The 21,136-nt window shown below is 31.5% G+C and overlaps 1 protein-coding gene across 1 annotated transcript; it reads right to left on the bottom strand.

Annotated features, from left to right (window-relative positions):
* Positions 1–2,800: 2,800 nt before the first annotated feature.
* On the bottom strand, positions 2,801–11,660 carry LOC130798011 (protein DETOXIFICATION 33). The gene is made up of 9 exons (XM_057660831.1): positions 11,010–11,660; positions 8,450–8,645; positions 4,791–5,136; positions 4,308–4,394; positions 4,129–4,185; positions 3,726–3,964; positions 3,500–3,618; positions 3,300–3,386; positions 2,801–3,217 (listed from the first exon to the last, which is right to left on the bottom strand). The coding sequence occupies exons 1-9, from the start codon at positions 11,280–11,282 to the stop codon at positions 3,161–3,163; spliced, it is 1,461 nt and encodes a 486-aa protein (XP_057516814.1). The 5' UTR covers positions 11,283–11,660; the 3' UTR covers positions 2,801–3,160.
* Between the last annotated feature and the right edge of the window lie 9,476 nt (positions 11,661–21,136).

The raw sequence follows: 21,136 nt of genomic DNA, 5'->3' as shown, positions 1-21,136 counted from the left end.
TTTTCGATATCCCCGTGTGATTCTAGCCAACAAATAAGGAAAATTTGAAAAAAAAAAGATTTTTTAATAACTTTAAATAAAAAATAAGCTTCGACCAAACTTTATTCTCAAAATAAGCGTCTTTGGCTCTAAAGCTAGGCTCGGTATGTAATCGCTATTACTAACAGCGAGTATAAAGAAATGGTCAAAATTTTAGTCAAGCTATATGCCGTTGTTACTAACAACGAAATAAGGCTTTGACTGGTCAATAGTCAAGTAGCTGTTAGTAACAACGACTTTAGGCTGCAACTCTTTTATTTGATTTCATGGAAAATGACAGGTATCAGTGCCATATTTCTGTATATTGACCATGCTTGATTTAATGTTATTTTACCGTGAATAAGGTATTATGAAGGTCTTCCTTGGGAAGTACCTCTATGCTTTTTGCATAACTTGGAGCTTTTATTGAGAAATATCCAAATTGACTCTCCTGCACCCACTGATACCTGCCATTTTCCATGAAAACAAATAAAAGAGTTGCAGTCTAAAGTCGCTCTTACTAACAGCGATTTGACCCTTATTTCGCTGTTAGTAACAGCGATATATAGCTTGGCTAAAATTTTGACAATTTCTTTATACTCGCTGTTAGTAACAGCGATTACATACCGATCCTAGCTTTGGGGCCAAAGACGCTTATTTTGAGAATAAAGTTTGGTCGAAGCTTATTTTTTGATTAAAGTTATTAAAAAATCTTATTTTTTTCAAAACGTCACAAATAAGGCCTTTAAGCCTGCTCTTAATCCTTGCCAACGAGTAGATATCATATTCAATCTTCCTACATTTGATGGAAATCATGAACCTGAGTCACATGTAGTTTAAAGACTATTAGAAAATAGGATTTGTTTTCTGGGGCAATATGTATAATTAGCGTAGAAATTCGTGTAATATACGAATTTATTAATATAAATATATAATTTATAACTTTAAAGAATGATGTAAGTATATATTTCGTGAATAAATATATCAAATATATGACTTTTTCAAAGTAAAAATTAAATACTGATTTATAAAAATATTATTTATCGAATACATAAAATTTTCATTTACTTAAACATATTAAATTCTAGGTTAGGTATATAATATTGCTACAATAAATTATATTAATATTGTACTTTACCTAATTTTAGCTCTAATTTTTTTTAAAAAATCAGTATCTAAATTAGATGAATATAATCATGTAATCAACTATCATTCCTCTAAAATAATTCTATTTGTCAAGGCGTTTTAAGAATGTCATGTCATTTTCTAATAATTTTATTAGTATCCATGATGTATGATTAATAAGTGATCATTTTAAGATTGTTCACTATAAGATTATAAGCGTTCACTATAAGATTATAATGATTATTTTATGATTGTAAGTGGTCATTTTTAGATTGTGAGTGATAACTTCAAGCTTGTAAGTAATCACTTATAATCTTAATGTGATTATTTACAGCTTAATCTTATCACTAAAAACAATATAGTGAGAACCTACAATTTCAAGATTGGAAGGGGTCATTTTTAGATTGTAAGTATTTAATACTTAAACTCTAAAGTGATTACTTACAAACTTAAAGTAATCCCTTACAGATTATATGTGATCAATTATAAACTTATAATGAGAATTTACAATTTTATAATGTATGTGAGCACTTTAAGCTTATAAGTGATTACTTATAACCTTATGTTTAATGTGATCACTTATAAGCTTATAGTGAGCACTTACAGTTTTATCGTAACCACTTAAAAACTTAAAACTATTAGTGCTTACTATAAGATTATAAGTGCTCACTTTAATGTTTTAAAAAAGAACTTTAAAGTTCTATGTGAGCAGTTTAACATTATATTTTGATTCAGGGCCGTCTCATGCAATTTTAGGCCCCATAGTGAAAAATAAAAAGAGCCATTAAAAACCTTAAGGCATAATAAATTATATAATACTCCTTTTAAGGCAAATCAACAGCCATGTTTTGATCGTGCATTTTTAAGTGTACGGTTGTTGTAATGGTAGTGGTGATGGGTATTACAATCTTAAATTGATCAGTTAGAACCTTAGAGTCATCAATTACAGTCTTAAGATAATCACTTACTGTATACAAGTAAACAATATAAAGGCTGTTATTGATAACTTTAAAGTGATTACTAACATCCTTATATTGAGCTCTTATAATCTTAAAGTGATCACATATAACCTTAAAATTATCACTTACAGTCTTTAAATGATCACTTATTGATTACAAATAGACATTTTAATGTTGTTAGTGATAACTTAAAGTGATCACTAACATCCTTAACTTGATGAGTTAGAACCTTAAAGTACTACTTACAATCTTTAAATGATCAATTACTCCTTACAAGTAAATTATTTAAAGATTGTTCTTATTAACCTTAAAGCGATCACTAACAATTTTAAGTGATCAATTATAACCTTATAGTGCTTACGTACAAAAGTAATATTTGATTTTTTTATTTGATTTTGAAAAAACAATAAAATTTTTAATTGTCTATTTTATAGCAACAGTGAAACTTCCAGTGATTTAAATATAAGCAATTATTTTTCTATTAATTGTAGTTAGTTTTTTTAAAACAATATTTCCTATTTTAATGCCTGATTACTATTTTAAATTTTATTTTTTATCGTAAAAAGTAAATTTAGTTATTTTTTTAATTGTAAAATAAGCTGCTTGTATAAACTCATCAGTGCTGAAGCGGTAAGAGTTGCCGAAATTAAAATAGGAGAATTCTCATAGTGTTTGGATTTCAAAACCAACAAATAAAATTATGAAATCCCAAGCATTCATTATTCTGTTCTAAAGTGTGTAACGGAGTCAAAGATACTGCAAAAGAAGTAATCAAATCTTCATGGGTGATCAACTGCCAAGTACATCCTTTGTACTGCCTTCACTTTTATCCTCAAAAGTCATATTTTTGTACAACATAAAACAAAATACAAAATTATCGTAGTGTGACACGTTTTGAACTCTTTCACTTTGGTTAAATTATAATCAAGTAGGCAAGATAATCAACAAAATTAGCCGTGTTACTCATCAAATATGCAGCGGAGATACGAGTAACGACAATCATCTGCCTCATCAAATGAATTATGTCACCGCTTTTACCTTTGCGTTGCTGCGTAAAATCAGTCATATGCTGCTGATCCTCCCCACTTTCGCACTCTACTCTCTGCCTCGTCTGCCTGCAAAGCAGCCCGAACAATAGGTAAGCTTTAGTTTTAGACAAAGTATGATTTACCGGTAGACCCAAGATGGCACATTTACCTCTTTCTTCCAATTTGTGAACGCTGTAACTACTATCAAAATAACGGTTTGCAAGCAAATTCCGCCAATCATTCCACCCCATACTCCCTACAAAGAAATGTTTTCAGTGTTTGAATATGTAACATATCATGGGGACTCAACCATCAGTTTAAACTTCACTTAGTAAAAGAAAAAGTGCAGAGGCAGAATAGAGGAATTACCATTCCTCCAAACCCGTATTTGAATCCAAGAATGATGCCAGCAGGTAGCCCAAAAAGATAGTAGCACGCGATATTGATGTAGGCAACAAGTGATTGCCATCCTGCTCCGATCGCAACACCTAACCGAATAGGGACCAAAAATAAGGTTCAGACAGTGAGACACTACTTCTTGAAATAAAAAAGAATCGGCATGTGGCGTGAAATTACTCGACTTATTTCGACTTGCCTGATAGGACAGGTTGAAGGCTGTTGAGAAGAACTGTGAACGCCAATAAGATTGAAATTCTTGTAGTTTCCTTGGCCACGGCATCACTTGACGTAAAAAGGTAAGGGAATGAATCTCTAGTAGCGAGCACCACAATCATGGCAAGAAAACCTATGGCCACCGAAGTAATCGAAACCACTGTTACAGAGATTTTTGCTTGTCTGTAATTACCAGCTCCAAGTTCATTGGATACTCTTACACTGTTACGAACAATAGAACATAATTCTGTAAGTGATCCTGATATCGTTTGGTATCATATGAAGATCACATGCTTTTTAAAACACTCATTTTTGCCATTTGATATCATAAGTCTCCAAGATTTTTCATTCGTAGTTTTAGAGATATATTCGAAGAAGCGAATTACCTGATGGCAGCATTAAAGCCAATCGCAATCATTGCATCCCATCCTTGCAGATTCATGCTAGAAACATGAAAAAATACAGTTAGAGCTTACCAATAGGCAACAAAAACTGGAATTATTGTTATTATAAGCATAATAAAAAAAATTATCTTAACATACAAGAGAAAATTGCATTATCTTACCAAATGGAGATGGCATCAACAGGTATTAAAGGATCCGGGAGAATGCCTACAATAACCACTAGCATCATCAAGTACCAAAACTCCAAGCTGCAAAGCATACAAACAAGTCAAAATACATCATTAAAGTAAAATAATGCTTATGCACTAAAACTTTAATTTGATGTTCCACAAAATATGCCTGAACCTAGCACGGATCCATTGCCCACTACCATTCGACGCCAAACTATTTTAGTGACATTACAATAAAAGCCATCTTCGCAGTCAAAATTTCTCACTGAAAATAACGTCTTAACCTCAAAATCTATTCATTGAATTTTTAATGAAACAAAAATCACCGTATCTAGAAGAAAGTACATTAATCTGCAGAGCATATAAAAATAGATCAAAGTCCTAACCCCAGGAATAATTTATCGAAATTAAAAAAAAATAACTGTAAATGAAATATGTTTGTTAATTATCAGAGTGAGGAAAGGAATTAGATACCACAACATCACAGCAGATGCCAACGAGAGCTGTACAAAACCCCACAAGTCAGCAAATGCGAGCCAGGAGAATCCACTCCAAGCACCATCTGACTTTGTGATGAAAATATAGAGTAGCTGCAGAACAACTATCAGCCACCATGAAATATTGAGAATAATTGCTGCTCCTGCCAAGCCCCACCCATACCTCAACATAAATAGCCAACTGAAAGTCACATGGAACACCAAAACAATAGCAGACACAAATGCCATCACAAACACTTTTCTTTGTGCTTGCAAGAACTTTTGGATAGGGAAATGAAAAGCATAGGCGAACAGTTGAGGTATCATCCACACAGCAAATTTTCCTGTAGGTTTGTATATCATGATCCATTAGAAAAAATATACCACCAGTTGTCAAGCATTTTAGCATTGCAGCTTTGTAAGTTAACGTTGGCCAAATACATGATATCACCTTTTTTGTAATTTTAAAAACTTGTAATACGTTATTCCATTAGCTAATAAAACAATCTAAAACTGTAAAAAAAACTATCCAATTGAGCAATTAACCAGCAGTTGTTGATCATTGTCTACCAGTTTCTCCTTTTGAATATACCAATATTATGCAGTATATGTAAATTTTCTCACAAACTTCCCAGTCCCACACCTCGAATGTGGCATTTCACTTAAAAAGTGGTAGTCTTGGTGGATGTTGTACTAATTACATCTTTTATGATTCATGTCCTTTTCTCAGATTATTTTTTCCTCTTGGTAATTTAGGGATCATGCTCTTGGTCTTAATTCACTACAACAATAACAATGCTCGAGCCTTAATCCCAAAATATCGGATTCCGCTACGTGGATTCTTCTTTTCCATTCATTCCAATATTATAATATATCAATTTGTAAGTTTAGATGCTACACATCCTTTTCTACTCCTATCCTCCACGTCACCTTCGGTCTTAAATTCACTAAATTTAATCAATACTTCTATTCTCAAGATCACATTTTTTTTCCATTTATTCTTTTTAAAATCCACCCTCAAGCAAACACCATTACCTCACATATTTCCTTGATATTCTAAACTTAGGTAATATGCTTAGCAAACAACATTTGCTAATCCCAATGCATTACTTGGCTTCCGGCTAAGCTTCCAACTAGGTAGAGTTTGAACATCGAATGTATACTCCCTTATCCTAGTAAAATTACAAGTTGTTTCCATATGATTCTTAATAGCAAAATCATCTTTAACTTCAAATGCATAAACAATGCTTATGATTTAGTGAATTATTTTACTAAAATTCAATATAAATTTGAAAAAAGAACATTAATCTGTTTCCATAAACTTGAACACAACATGCCTAAGAAATTCTTTGCTAAAAAAATTGTACCACTAAAGAGCTCATTTTGATCTTAAAAGTGCTCCTCACTCAAATGTTTAAAAACTTCCTTTTTGTGCTTATAAATGAAGTTATTTTCACACTTATCTCTTTGAAATAATCAACTTCTCCTACTTCATATATTTCCAAACATTTCCTATATTTCCTATCACATATCATCATTAAGTGATTGAATGAATCTTTAAAATAGCTTACTTAAAGTTGTTTAATGAAAATCAGACCAAGAAAATAATGAATATTTAGAATGATAAATTTAAGCAATGAAGAAAACTAAAAAGTGGTTGGAAATTAAATGGCATTGTTTGCATGAAGTCCACTAGTTGAGTTCAGGTCAAAAGACATCCAATTCGGTTTTAGGATTCGAAGTACATTACATAACTTATATGAACTTAATACGAGTTCATGTATTTTAATTTGGATCATAAGAGGATATATCAATTTACTTGAATTCCAAGTAGCCATTTTGTTTAGTCTTAATCGTATTAGAATCCTTATTTCAAAGGGTTGGTTAGTTTATACTTATCCTTATAAGATTAAGCTAGTTAGTATTTTTCTAGATAGAATAGGATTACATTAACTTTTAAGAAACGAAGGGAATATAAATCTCAAATTTTTAATCAATTTGCAATATATAAAATTTATTATATTCATATAAAGATAGATGACTTTTGATATGACTTGCTCTAAAAAAATGTTTTATATCAATGAAATAAGATATGCTCAAATTAGAGAAAATAGAGAATTATAAATTAGTCTAATGATTGAGGGCTTTCTTTCAACACCAAGAATAATTAGTTTTCTTTCTCTGGTGGTTTTTCTAGCCTATCCGCAGATCAAAAAATAAGAGATTATAAGTACAATAAAGGATAACAAGGTTAGATAAGGGTTAATAAGATATATATCTTACTTTTCTAAAAAAAAAAGTTCAACATGTGAACAATAAATTCAAATAATCTACAATAAGTTTAACTAAGTTCATTATGAGTTATTAATTTGATCAAGTTCAAATTGTTTATTTATATAATTATAATAGAAGAAAATGGGTAGAATTATCCAAAAAATTACACTTCACTTCTTCCGATCTAAAAACGTTTGTTTTTTCATGCAATCCAATGTAGTAATTCAATTCTTAATATCTTAAATTATATGGAGAATAATAAAAAATTATAAAAAATTTAATATTAATAATCTTTGTATTTAGACGAGCCAAACAAGTTCCCACTTGACTATATTTTAACTTATAAATTAAAAACTAATCATAAATTAAGAGTGATAAATAAATGGTGCAATATTTCTAATGTTGCAAGTAATTTGGAACGAAGGAATAAAATGATTAAAGAAATATACTTGGATTCATATATGTGAACATAATAAGATTTAAAAACTATGGTTGAGGATGCCTTGACTCCTTAAAAAGTGTCTGATAGCTATTGACAAACCAACCATAGAAGTTTACCTCAAAATTATTGTCATCTAAATGGAGGTGTAGTGTATGGACTGTAGTCATTAAATAATACTATCTTTGTCTCATTTAATTTGCACCTAATTTTTATTTTGGGTTGTCTCACTTTAAACTCTTTCCTCTTTTGGTAATGGTTCCCACAACTTTCTTTTATTCTCACCCACAAATTTATTCACTTTTTTAATCTCGCCCACTTATTTACTGTCAACTACAAATTAATATTTACCCCTCTTTGAAAGAGATGGAAATCAAATGCGACCAAGTGAATACTTGTATTAAAAATGATGTCAGTGATTGATTCCCTTCATCTGCAGAATGAATGATAACCCACAATTTGCAACGTAGTGGGGTCCACCTACCAATTTTGAATACAATTTCCCTTTTGCACAAATATAAGAGCAAACTAATCCACGTTTCTGCTAAAAACCTAACATGTCTTAAAGTCAACATCACTAATTCTACACATTCTTGTATTATTGAGAAACTCAAATTATGATCAACGTTAACTGGATCAATTCTGCATTTTTCTGTTAACAGATTGATATAAGTAGCTCATCTTAATCATTTATAAATATATATTCCAAGTATCTTGCCCCCGGATGCATTTAAAAAATGTATCTACCTTTAAAACCATGTTGTTGACAAGTTTTTTTGTTGGGTGTAATTTAAAGAAAAACATGAATCAATTTCAGACGTAGGGCGTAATACTATAAATTGCATCAATGTTAGAACAGGTCAATATCAAGTTAATTATTAAATGAGGGCAATCAAAAATGTAATTGAAAGGGACAGAGAGCAAAAGATGGGCATTGAACTAACCAGCAGCTTGAGAGATTTCAGGCGTGTTCCCACAGAGTTGAAGAATATAGGGAGAGTATGTGTATAGAGGGGTGAGTAAACAGGCAGTGGCTAATAAAATAACCCATGATCTCTGCATATAAACTCCCAACATTTTAAGCTTCCCAGCTCCAAATGCTTGCCCACATAATGTCTCCAATGCGCTTCCCATTCCTAGCTGCATTTCCATCAACAACATAACTTTTCATCTTTTTCGTCATTATTTCTTTTTTAGCATTCTAATGGCAGACCAATAAACATCATTTTCTTATTAGGTGCAACAATTTCATCTACGTATTTCTTCGTTTACTTGTGTTTTTTATTGTTCAAACACAACTCTTTACCAAGAACTAGTAAACCCAAATACTTTGTTCAACAATTTCAAAGGGACAAATGGAATACTTTGTATAAAATGGTGAAATTTACAGGACACGAGTTAGAATCTAGCACTTAATCCTAGAGGTTGTGACTTGTGAACCTTGTTAAAAGCGAATTAACGGTAAGCTATAACATTTTCTTTATGGCTTTCCACACAAGCATTCTATGAGCTAGAACAATTGGTCAATTCCTATCTACAAACATTCCTAAGAGCATGGATAATTAATGGTAATTATATTGAACATCAATTTCTCTGCTTATTTATTTTGCACTAATTTCTTATTTGGAGTTGAATTCACCACCTTTTTCAACTTCATGTGCACAGTTAAACTCTCTTTTAATATATTCATACAATTTAATCTCGCTAATCATTTAATATCACATTTAATACACTAAAGGACAAAATACTACTTCTTTCATTTCCTTAAAGTTATTCCCATTTACCATTTTAATTCGTTCCATTTCTTGTTTTTCTAACGAATATTTCTATTTATATCATAAAATTTAAACATAATTAACCTTGTTTATCCCCATTTTAATATTATATTAATATTTATGGTCTCAATACATTTTCCACTAATTTTATTTTAACATTTTTATATTGTCTATAGTCTTTACATGTTTCACATTAACTTTATTTAATATTTTTTATTAGTTGTGGTCTCTATAATATTTCCACTAACTTTATTTTAATACTTTTTAATGCTTATGGTTCCCACTTTTTCTCTATTGAATATATTATCCAATAAAATAATACATCTACCATCTAAAACATTATATTTTTCCTTATTTTTTAATCCTTTTGAGACCTACTTCAAAAAACCAAAAGAGTACAAATATTTATTCTCTTTTTCTTTAAATCAATTCTAAAGGGACATAGGGATTAGTATATACTCCTCCCTTTCAATAAATTTTCAACATTAAGATTTTCAATTATTCTACCACACGATATATTGGAGTATAAGTCGTGCGCAATCACTCCCATTCAAAAATTAAATCCTTGCGCAGAATCTGGCATATTTTTCTCTTAATTACTTTTAAGTACCTCAATTTCAAACATTATGAGAATTAAATTTTATGTTAGTGAGAAAATTATTAATTTTTTTAAATAAAATTTCAATATCAAATTTCACTAACTCTTCCTAAGCTCAATCCAAAAGAAGTCTCTCACAATATTCAAATTATTTTATTTAAATTAAAGATGCCTTTTCTAATAGGTCCAATTGTCCAAGACTAAAGCGTACCAACTACCAACCCCAATGGAAGTGGAACGTGCTTCACAATTTAAAACAAAAAAAAAAAAAAAATCCATTAAATGTACTTCATTTATGGTCGTCTTGTTCCGTACCATTCATTTTGCATTCTTTTATTTTTAGATAATAACTATACCGCTTCCTTTTAATCTCACTTATATATTTTTTATTTCATCAACAGGACATTATCTCACTTTATTATTAGCAATATCAATTTTTTTCTTAAAAATTATACTCCCTTCGAACCAATTTAGATGTCCCATTTGTTTGGATCACTTTATTATTAGCAATATCAATTTTTTTCTTAAAAATTATACTCCCTCCGAACCAATTTAAATGTCCCATTTGTTTGGGCACGATTATTAAGAATGGTATGGGTTCCATTAAAAAGATAAATAGCGAAGGGTAAGTAGTGGAGGGGTACTTAGGTGAGTAAGGTATATGAGGATATATTCGTAATTACGTATGTGAACTAAGGGTATATAGGTAAAAAAAGATTGACAAAAATAGAAATGGGACAATAAAAAGACTTTACCAAATAAGGAAATGGGACAACTAAATTCGTTCAGAAGGAGTATTAATTTTTCTTTTTCATAATTGATCTGAAGAGAAGGAGTAATTAGTACCACCATATTCACATGACCATAAAGTCAATAGATCATCCATGATTTATATTTCTTTTTTCTTTTCAAAAAAACTCTTATCAATTAGTACTAAAAATCTGGGCATTTCACATATGTAAAAGGATATAAAAAATACTCAGCCAAAAAGAAAAGCAAAATTAAAGTCCAAAAAGATGAAGAAACAGCTAAAACTCGTACTTTGAGGAAGGAATTCCAATTTAAATTCACAGAAAACAGCCCAAAAGAACGAACTAACCAATTAGAATAAGATATTGGAGTAGAATTTACCATAACTCCGAAGCCAAGACCAGCGATAACGGAATTCTCGACAGAAAAAGCAGCAAGCTCAAGATCGCCGACAAGCCCAGCAAATGTCTGAGTAAGAGCACCCATTGAATACTGACAAACGGCTGTAAAAATTGCAGGACCAGCAATATTCCATAATTTCTTTGATTCATGATTGAACTCTTGTAGCGGACTTAATAGCTGTTTGTAATGTTCTTTTTCCTCTACTTCTAATGGCAACAATGGATTTCCATCTTCCGATTTTTCTCTCTGCATCTTCTTTCTATTTTTAGAAACTCAACTATTCTGAAATTGCCGGAAAATTTTGTTTGACCACCGGAATTTGGAAGCTCCGGCAGCAAACAAGCAGTGATTTCCCGGCAGATCGACAAATTTGACAAAGATTGTAAGAAGAAAGGTTGTTAATGGGGGTTTTGTAAAATGAGTGATACAATAATTTGAAAATTTGTCAGAGTTGAAAAATGACAAGGAATTTGGTGAGGAGGAGCTGGTAGACGAGAGAGACTTGGGAAATGACACGCATGATCATGTGAGGAAGTATGACTTGAATGTGATTTTGGAACAAATTTGAAATTTCTCTCGTGGGTTGAAGGGAGGAATTATGGATTCTTAGGTTTTTTTAGTTACATATGGGGTGTTTTTTACTCCCTCCTATTAAGAGAGAATGATATATTTTCTATTGGGTTAATTCACTAAAAATATTTCATTTTTATTTTAATTATTTTTTTTACTTTTTTACCCTTACTACAACAATACAATAACACATAAATATTAATGTCTTTTATGAAAAAAGAGAGTTTTTCACCCACTTTTAAGTAGTCCTCCACCCCTTCTTGGTTTTGGTGCAAAATCCAAATGTCTCATTCTCTATGAATAGGAGGGAGTACTACTTTTAAGTTGATAGTGATAATCATTTAAGAAAATAATTTGCAAACTACAGTCTTAAAGTTTAGCACTTTTGCGAATAACAATTTCAATGTTTATTTTTTGCGAATTAAAGTATTCAAGTTTGCAAGTTCAAGCTAAAACATAGAATTTCGACCATTTTGGTGGTCAGAATTTTAGGTTAATTGGTCGAAATTTAGTGTTTTTGGCCTGAACTTGTAAACTTTGATACTTTGGTGTTTGTAATTTGCAAAAAATAAACATTGAAGCTGTAATTTGCAAAAGTGCTAAATTTTAAGACTATAATTCGCAAATTATTATTTAAATTTTTTTTTAAAAAAAGTTAGTAATAGTAATGGAGATAGATAAGTTTATTTAAGGCTCACTGTCATAGAAATCACGATTGCATTTAGTATGATAAGCTCTTCAAATTCATTGGCAGTCTAAAAGACATGTGAAAGTCTTGAGAATTTTTTAAAAAGGAAACCCATAGATTGTTATGCAATATTATGAATGAAACTAAATGACTTGAATAATGCAACTAGGATAAAGGTGATTTTGAAGGTCATTGTACACACTGAAAGTCTGGAACTGTAACAGGCTCAAATTTCTTAATTTTAATCTTCCGATTAACTATTCTGAAATTTTTTTTCGAATTCTTAATCCTTTGGTTATCTAATTCAAATCACCTTTAATTCTCAAACCTTATTCCGATTTTGTAATTTCTTCCAAATTTTAAACTTATATATATATATATATATATATATATATATATATATATATATATATATATATATATATATATATATATATATATATATATATATATATATATTCTTAAATTTCTTTATAAGCACTAAAATATTATTTTATTATTTTATATTACGAAAAGTAAAATTTTAATGTTATATTTACGGTTTTATTAAAACGTTACGTTTCAATTTCATTTCCTTAAACTAACTTTATTACTTATCATTTTAACCTTACAACTTTGATTTAATTATTTTATACCTTCGTTTCCTTAAACTAACTTTTCTACTTATCATTTTAACCTTACAACTTTGATTTAATTATTTTATACCTAAAAATTAACTATATTTTTCTTATTAACTTTAAGTATAGTTTTAACCAAAGTTTTCTAAGTAAACTATCATATTTTCATAATCAAACCTTAATCATACTTTCCCATTAATCTAAAACATTTCACTAGTATAAACTAGAACAAAAATTTGATGAACCAAAATCCTTTCTACATCAATTCATAATGTTCATCACTTACACAAGCTATCACCATTTCCTTACACAAGTTAACCTTCTTCTACACTCCAAACTCTTACACATCCACTTACACACTCCAACTCTTACACATTCACTTACACACTCTAAATCACTTACACAAAGTTAACCTTCTTTTTCATACAATCTTATGAACTAAAAAGTTGCCCAAAATCCATTATAAATACCCCTCCTTAGCCATGAGATCACTTGCACCCCCATCATCAAATCTTTCTACCATTCTTTCTTATATCTTCATTTCATTAACATCTTACTAACTTTATACCTTTTTTATTAGTTGAAGAATCAAATGAAGATGGAGCTTGATCTTATCACTTCTTAAGCCAATAATCATCAACTTTTAAAAAGTCAAGTATTATCTTTTGCAGCTTGGATATCATTTTCTTTTGGGTAATTGAAGATCTACTTCTTTGAAGCTTGGAACCTTGAAGACTTTCTGTTTTGGAGCTTATTTCTTTAAGTTCTTATTTTCCTATTATTGTTCTCTTACTTGGTTTAGCACCACCTTTGGAGGAAAATGGTACACATTTTTCTTAACTCTCTTGTTATGTGATATTTATTTATGGTTACTCGATAATATAAAAGCATGATCAACATGATTTTATTTTAATCATTTAAACTTTACATGGTAATATTAAATTCATATCCAGTTTAGTGATATTTTCGTCAAAACAATAATACTTTTGGGACACTCGAAAAAAAAAGTCATATATGGAAATTTTTGATTAATATGATAATTTAGATATATATGAATTTTACTAGTTAAATACACTTATGTGTTTAAAATAAAAATCCATATCATTTTGGTGTTTTGATAAAAAATTTTTTTAGGTTGGACTCAAGTAATTATAAAGAATTATTAATCGGTTTGCCGGTAAAATAGTCAAACAAATTTGTTAAAATGCTTAGCGTTTTTTTCTCGAAAACTCATTTCGTTTAGATTTTGAACCCTTAATAACTTGTCAGATTGTGTTTTTTTATAGTTATGATAGATCCGTTTTACTATTTTACTGGTTGTCTGATAAAATACGTTATTAAGTACTTAGAAATATTACCCTCGATTTTTATGATTATTTATAACGTAATAATGACTTAGTTTAGCCTCATGATTCTTAGTATAGCTACGAAAATTTGTTATTTAATTAATATTAATTTATTAGATATTAGTAATTTGTTTCTATTAAAAGGGTAGAATTGTCAAAATTTTGACTAGTGGAAGTTTGACTTATAAGAATATAAACTATTTCGTTTTAGAGTCTTGTTTGATATTGCATGATATTTATTGTATGACTCTGATAGTAAGGTAACGTCGAACCATGGACCGGCATGTAAAATCCCGGCGTCCGTGTTAGCCGATGTAACACCCTCAGAATAGGTCGAACTTTTGAAAACACCTTTAATGAAAAACATGAGCCAAAACCTACTCATGGGAGTGTTACCGCCACATCTATTTCTAATAAAATAAATGTAAGGCTTAACAACTAAGAAATAACTTAATAATTTTAAATCCAACAAAGGGTCTTACAACATAAGAAAAGACTGAAACGTAATTTGTGTCCATATAAAATTTAAACAACCTAAGGTAAAATTTAAACTGAAATACGACTCTAACAAAAGCTATGTTTCTAAGTGATCCTCACTCCGCGATTCCCATGCAATCAATAACCTGCAACATAAGAATGCAAGAAAAACAAGGGAAACTCCCAAAATCAGGAAATTGAGTAATTCCAACTCCATCCCGTAAAACGATTAAGTTTGAAAATGATTTAAGAAAATAAAATATAATCAAATTGAAAACAATTTTAGAAAATAATATATAGCTGAGTTTAATAGAAAAAAATTTGAGAAAACAATATATATAATATCACATAAACCAATTTATTAATTTGATATTTAATAATGACAAACACATAATCATTTTTTTTATTTGAGGGAACTAGAACGCCAATAGGCCGAGGCTTTACCCCTATACCTACTTCATCAAGAGGTCGTCACCCCAAATAATTCAAGGCCAGCAGAGTAGTCTCAGGGAACCCTAGTGTGCACACCCCTTCTACTTGGATCACAAAAAATAGAAGGAAGACCAAACATCGTATATCAAGTATCAGAAATAATAATACCTGTCGGCAGCTATACTAACCAAACAGGGCAACCTGTTCATCACCCTTATACTTGGATCACAACAAATATAATAGCTTTATTTCCCTCGTGTTACACTTTACGTGATTTAATATATTTTAATAATTAGTCGCGTGCACACAAACATATAATCAAGCATACATTATACATTTTATATTTTACGATCATAAATTTTTCCCAATAAATAACTGAAATCTCATTTTCCAAATCACCATTCTAACATCAATTGGTGGCAATAGGAATTAATATCATAAATATTTCTCTTCCAATTTAAATCGTATCTAATTTCGTTATCAAAATAATAATATAAATTTTATCGAAATAAAAATTATAAATTCAAGTTTGACCAAAGAAATAATAGTAAATATAATTTGAGAATATATAAAACATAACATCATATAAAATAATGTCATATAATATCATGCATCCTATCTAAACACCTTAATTATCACTTAGCACATAATACTAACGGGATAGTCCTAATTAGATGGACATTGAGAATTACCTTGTCACGCGATCCTAGACAACGTACGCTCCTAATAATCTCGGTCTAAGAATTCACTGTCGTTAATATCGAAATCTTGCATTTTCTTGACTTGAATTTTAAGCAAATGGGAGTTGAAGGAAGAGTTTGTACTTTGTAGGAGAAAAAGGAAGTGTGAGTAATAATGTGAATGAAATTAAGGATAATTGGTTTAATTTATAATAGGTAAGTGAGGTTGGTTATAAGGTTTAGAGGGAGGAGTGGGAAGTTATTGTTAATGGGGAGTTATGTTTTCTTTTTTTTATTTATTTTTATTTTTTATTTATTTTTTTATTTTCTGAAATTTATTTATTATTATTATTATTTATTATTATTATTATTATTATTATTTTAAAAAAAACGGTTGTTACATACACTCCCCCTTAAAACAAAAGTTCGTCCTCGAACTTAAAGTTAGCTACTGATCTTTTAAAAGAAAAACAAGATTAGATGGTTTTGATAGACTCGCATCACCCCCCTATTTTAAAAGTTTCGTCCTCGAAACTCAACGTACTGTTTGAACAGTTCGGGTTATCGCTTTCTCATGTCAACTTCGATTTCCCATGTGGCTTCTTCGGTTTCTTGGTTCGTCCATAATATCTTGACCAACTTAATTTCCTTGTTCCGGGTACATCTTGTTTTGGTATCAAGGATTTTTATTGGTTTTTCATCAAAGATAAGGGTTTCATCAAGTTCAATGGTTTCAGGTTGTATGATATGGGAAGGGTCATGGACATATTTTGGGAGTTGGGATACATGGAAGACATTGTGGACTTTTGCTAGGTTCATAGGTAGGGCTAATCTATAGGCTACTTCCCCAATTCGTTCCAATACTTCATAAGGACCTATAAAACGAGGACTCAATTTACCCTTCCTACCAAATCTCATGACACCCTTGGTTGGTGACACTTTGAGCAAAACTTGTTCACCTACTTCAAACTCTAGTGCCCTCCTCGTTTTTTGTCTGCATACGACTTCTGACGAGCTTGCGCTCCCCTCATACGTTCTTGGATCATCCTTACCTTTTTTGTAGTCTCCTCAATCATGTCTGGTCCTAATCCCAACGACTCATTAACATCATTCCAACATATAGGACTCCTACACTTTCTCCCATATAGGGCTTCGTAAGGTGCCATTCCTATGCTAGAATGAAAACTATTATTTTAAGAAAACTCTACATACATCAAATTATCCTCCCAAGATCCACCAAAATGCATAACACATGCTCTTAACAAATCCTCAAGAGTCTGAATCGTTCTCTCTGTTTGACCATCTGTTGCTGGATGAAATGCAGTACTGAACTTTAGTATCGTGCCCACTGCTTCTTGTAGCATCTTCCAAAATTTGGACAGAAATCTCGAATCTCTATCCGATACAATGTCCTTAGGCACACCATGCAATCTCACTACCTCTTGAAAATACGCGTCTGCCATTTGTTGCATTGTCCAAGTATTCTTCATAGCTATAAACCTTGCTGTTTTTGTTAATCGATCCACTATCACCCATATGGCATTCTTCCCTGTTTTTTACTTTGGCAATCCTACTACAAAGTCCATTGAAATCGACTCCCATTTCCATCCAGGTACTTCTAATGGTTGCAATTTCCCCCCCGGCTTCATATGTTGAATTTTCACCTTCTGACATGTTAGACACTTCGCCACAAATCCTGCAACTTCACGCTTCATGTTGGGCCACCAAAAGTTCTTCTTAAGATCCTTGTACATCTTATCACCACTAGGATGTATTGAGTATGGCGAATTATGGGCTTCAGTCATAATCTTAGTCTTAAGTTCCTCGTCATGCGGTATGCACCATCTTCCCTTATACTTCATTACGCCATTTTCATCACTTTCAAACTCAGGTGCTTGACCATCCTCCTTCAACTTCTTCAATTTAGTTAACCAGTTATCCGTAACTTGCTTCACTCTAATTTCCTCAAAAATATCGAATTCAATAGTCATTCCATTCAATTGAGTACCCACATATCCATACTCTACCACTTCTAAGTTCATCCGACGAATCTCTTCACAAACATCTGCTAAAAGTAATGCATTTATTGCATGACTGGACTTCCTACTCAGAGCATCAGCTACTTTGTTTGCCTTTCCTTCACAATACTTCAAATCCAAATCATAATCCTTAATGAGTTCTAACCATCGTCTTTGTCTCATATTCAACTCCTTTTGAGTGTACAAGAACCTCAAACTCTTGTGATCAGTATAAATCTTGCACTTTACTCCAAATAAATAATGTCTCTAAATTTTCAATGCAAAGACTACAGCTCCCAATTCTAAGTCATGTATGGGGTAAATCTTCTCATGCGGCTTAAGTTGTCGTGAAGCATATGCTACTACTTTTCCATCTTGCATCAACACACAACCTAGTCCATTCTTACATGCGTCTGTATAAACCTCATATTCTCTACTTTCATTTGGTAAGGCCAGCACAGGTGCAGAGGTAAGCCTTGATTTCAACTCTTGGAATGCCGCTTCACACTTCTCATCACATTGAAACTTAGTGGTCTTCTTCATCAAATTAGTAATAGGTTGAGCGATTCTCGAGAAATTTTTCACAAATCTCCTATAGTATCCGGCTAAACCTAAGAAACTTCTCACTTCTGTCACATTAGTGGGTTTAGGCCAGTTCATTACTGCTTGAACCTTCGAGGGATCTACCATTACTCCATCCTTTGTAATTACATGCCCCAAAAATGCTACCTTTTCCAACCAAAATTCTCATTTCGAAAACTTGGCATATAACTTATTCTCTCTTAAAATCTCGAAAACTTTCCTCAAATGAGCCTCATGATCTTCTCGATTCATAAAGTACACTAAGATATCATCAATAAAAACAACTAGAAACTTATCCAAATAAGGCTGAAAAGTCCTATTCATAAGGTCCATAAAGACAGCAGGCGCATTAGTGAGTCCAAAGGGCATGACTGTGAACTCATAATGGCCATACCTCGTTCGAAAAGCTGTTTTGGCTATATCCTCTTCTGCAATTCGTAATTGATGATAACCTGATCTCAAATCAATCTTTGAAAATACTCCTGCACCCCTAAGTTGATCGAATAGATCCTCAATTCTAGGAAGTGGATACTTATTCTTCACCATCACACTATTTAAATCCCTATAATCAATACACAGTCTCATGTTCCATCTTTTTTCCTAACAAATAATACCGGGACTCCCTAAGGTGATACACTTGGTCTTATATATCCTTTATCCAACAAATCCTCAAGTTGTACCTTCAACTCTTGCAACTCGGCAGGTGTCATCTTATAAGGTGCCTGTGAAATGGGTCATGTTCCCGGAACTAAATCAATCTTGAAGTCTAACTCTTTCACAGGTGGCATCTCTGGAATCTCATCTGGGAACACATCAACAAACTCCATAACCACAGGATTCTCTTCTAACTCGTCCTCTTTCATGCTCGTGTCCTTTACATGGCACAAATATACGGGGTAGCCTTTCCTAAGATGGTTTGGAGATTTAGGGCGGAGATAAGCTTGGTCTTTGGTGGCTCGGAAGTAGTTTCTTGGTACGTTAGTTTATTTTCCTTAGGGCCTCTAAAGGTAATTCTCTGTTTAGCACAACGGATTTTAGCCTGATACTTCTGTAACCAATCCATCCCCAAAAACGAAATCGATGCAACTAACAAAAAAATGAAAGACAACGAAAATATAATTAAAAGAAATAACCACTACTACTAAGTACTTAAAAGTACTTCAAAACAATAAACCCATTGGTCCCCACTCTCATAATTAATTAATTTATTTTTTTTTGTAACTTACTTAAATTATTTAAAATAATTTTACTTGTATCATTTAGCCTATTTTTAATTTAAGCCTTTACAAACTTTAAATCCTAAACGACCCTAAGATTTGACCAAAACAAACCTAAGCTACTGAAGTCTCGAGAATCCTGTGAAGTCTCGAGCATAACAGTATTGAGAGGAGTGACGACTCCCACCACAGTTAGGATTTAGGACTACGGTCCTCACCTAACCAGACCCTTACATATATCAGTTGTCATTATTGTTGTGATCTTGTGATGTGCTATGAGGGTAAAGTTATGAGGATTAATTGAATTTGATTAAATAAGCATTAAGGTTACCAAGTATTTAGTAGCAGTAATGAACTTCTGCAAGTATTGAGAATGTAACTTAGTGGCTTAGTAAAGGTCAATAATAAGTAATAACCTTTTATATTGTGCTTGATGATTATTCTGTACGCATGATTTAACTATCGCATCATAAGCTTGTTGAGAAAATTGTACTCGGCTTTTTCGCTTACCGATTTAATCGGCTGTCATCCGTATTATGAATGACAGTATTTTGCAGGAAAATTTAGCTCAGGGTTTCGATCCAGGCCGCAACTTTAATTATTCTATCGAGGACTTAGCTGCATTGATTTTACTTGATGACTTTGATGACTATATTGTACTTATGTTTTTTTTTAATCGTATTTAAGTAAACCTTATTTTATATTTTCTCAGTTGTAAGATATATTTTTTTTTACTTATGTTTTGAACGGTTTTAGTTTAAATGGTTTTTAGCAGTTCGGCGTTTTACACTTCCGCATTATTTATCTTAAGTATAATTATTAATGTTAATTATGTATCGAGAGTGCCGCTCTTGCTACAAGAACCATCTAATCAAATAATGCTTAGAATCTCCTAACTAACCAATAATAGGTAGTAGTGTTGGCAAACAAGGGGTCACATCCATGATCTGTGTATTTTATGTCATACTTTTTAGCTCATGTCCCCCTTATTATAACCATTACTTATATACCTTTATATAATTTTTTGGATGTTTATTACTTGACTTTGGGTCAACGCCACCTTTGGTCTTATACAGGTTTTCATCAAACTTCATGCCTATCACATTTGATTATCATGAAAAGAAAGCACATCACCTTAAAAGCCATGAGAGATTATTAGAAGGGCAATAGATCACAAACAAAGAAGAAAAGAGGAGAAGATAAGGAAATCAGCTTTGCTTAATTGAGTGAAACACGCTCGACTGGCATTTAGTTCAAACGTTTCAAAGACTTTTGGCATCTCTTCTAATCGTCTGAGCCAATATGCTCGATTGGGCATTATTAGAAGGGAAATAGATCACAAGCAAAGAAGAAAAGAGGAGAAGATAAGGAAATAATCTTTGCTTAATTGAGTGAAACACACTTGATTGGCATTTAGCTCAAATGTTTCAAAGACTTTTGGCATCTCTCCCAATCGTCTGAGCCAATATGCTCGATTGA

Source organism: Amaranthus tricolor, chromosome 13 (assembly GCF_026212465.1).
Source record: "Amaranthus tricolor cultivar Red isolate AtriRed21 chromosome 13, ASM2621246v1, whole genome shotgun sequence".
In the NCBI taxonomy this organism is placed as follows: Eukaryota; Viridiplantae; Streptophyta; class Magnoliopsida; order Caryophyllales; family Amaranthaceae; genus Amaranthus; species Amaranthus tricolor.
This window is presented reverse-complemented; position numbering and strand designations above follow the sequence as displayed.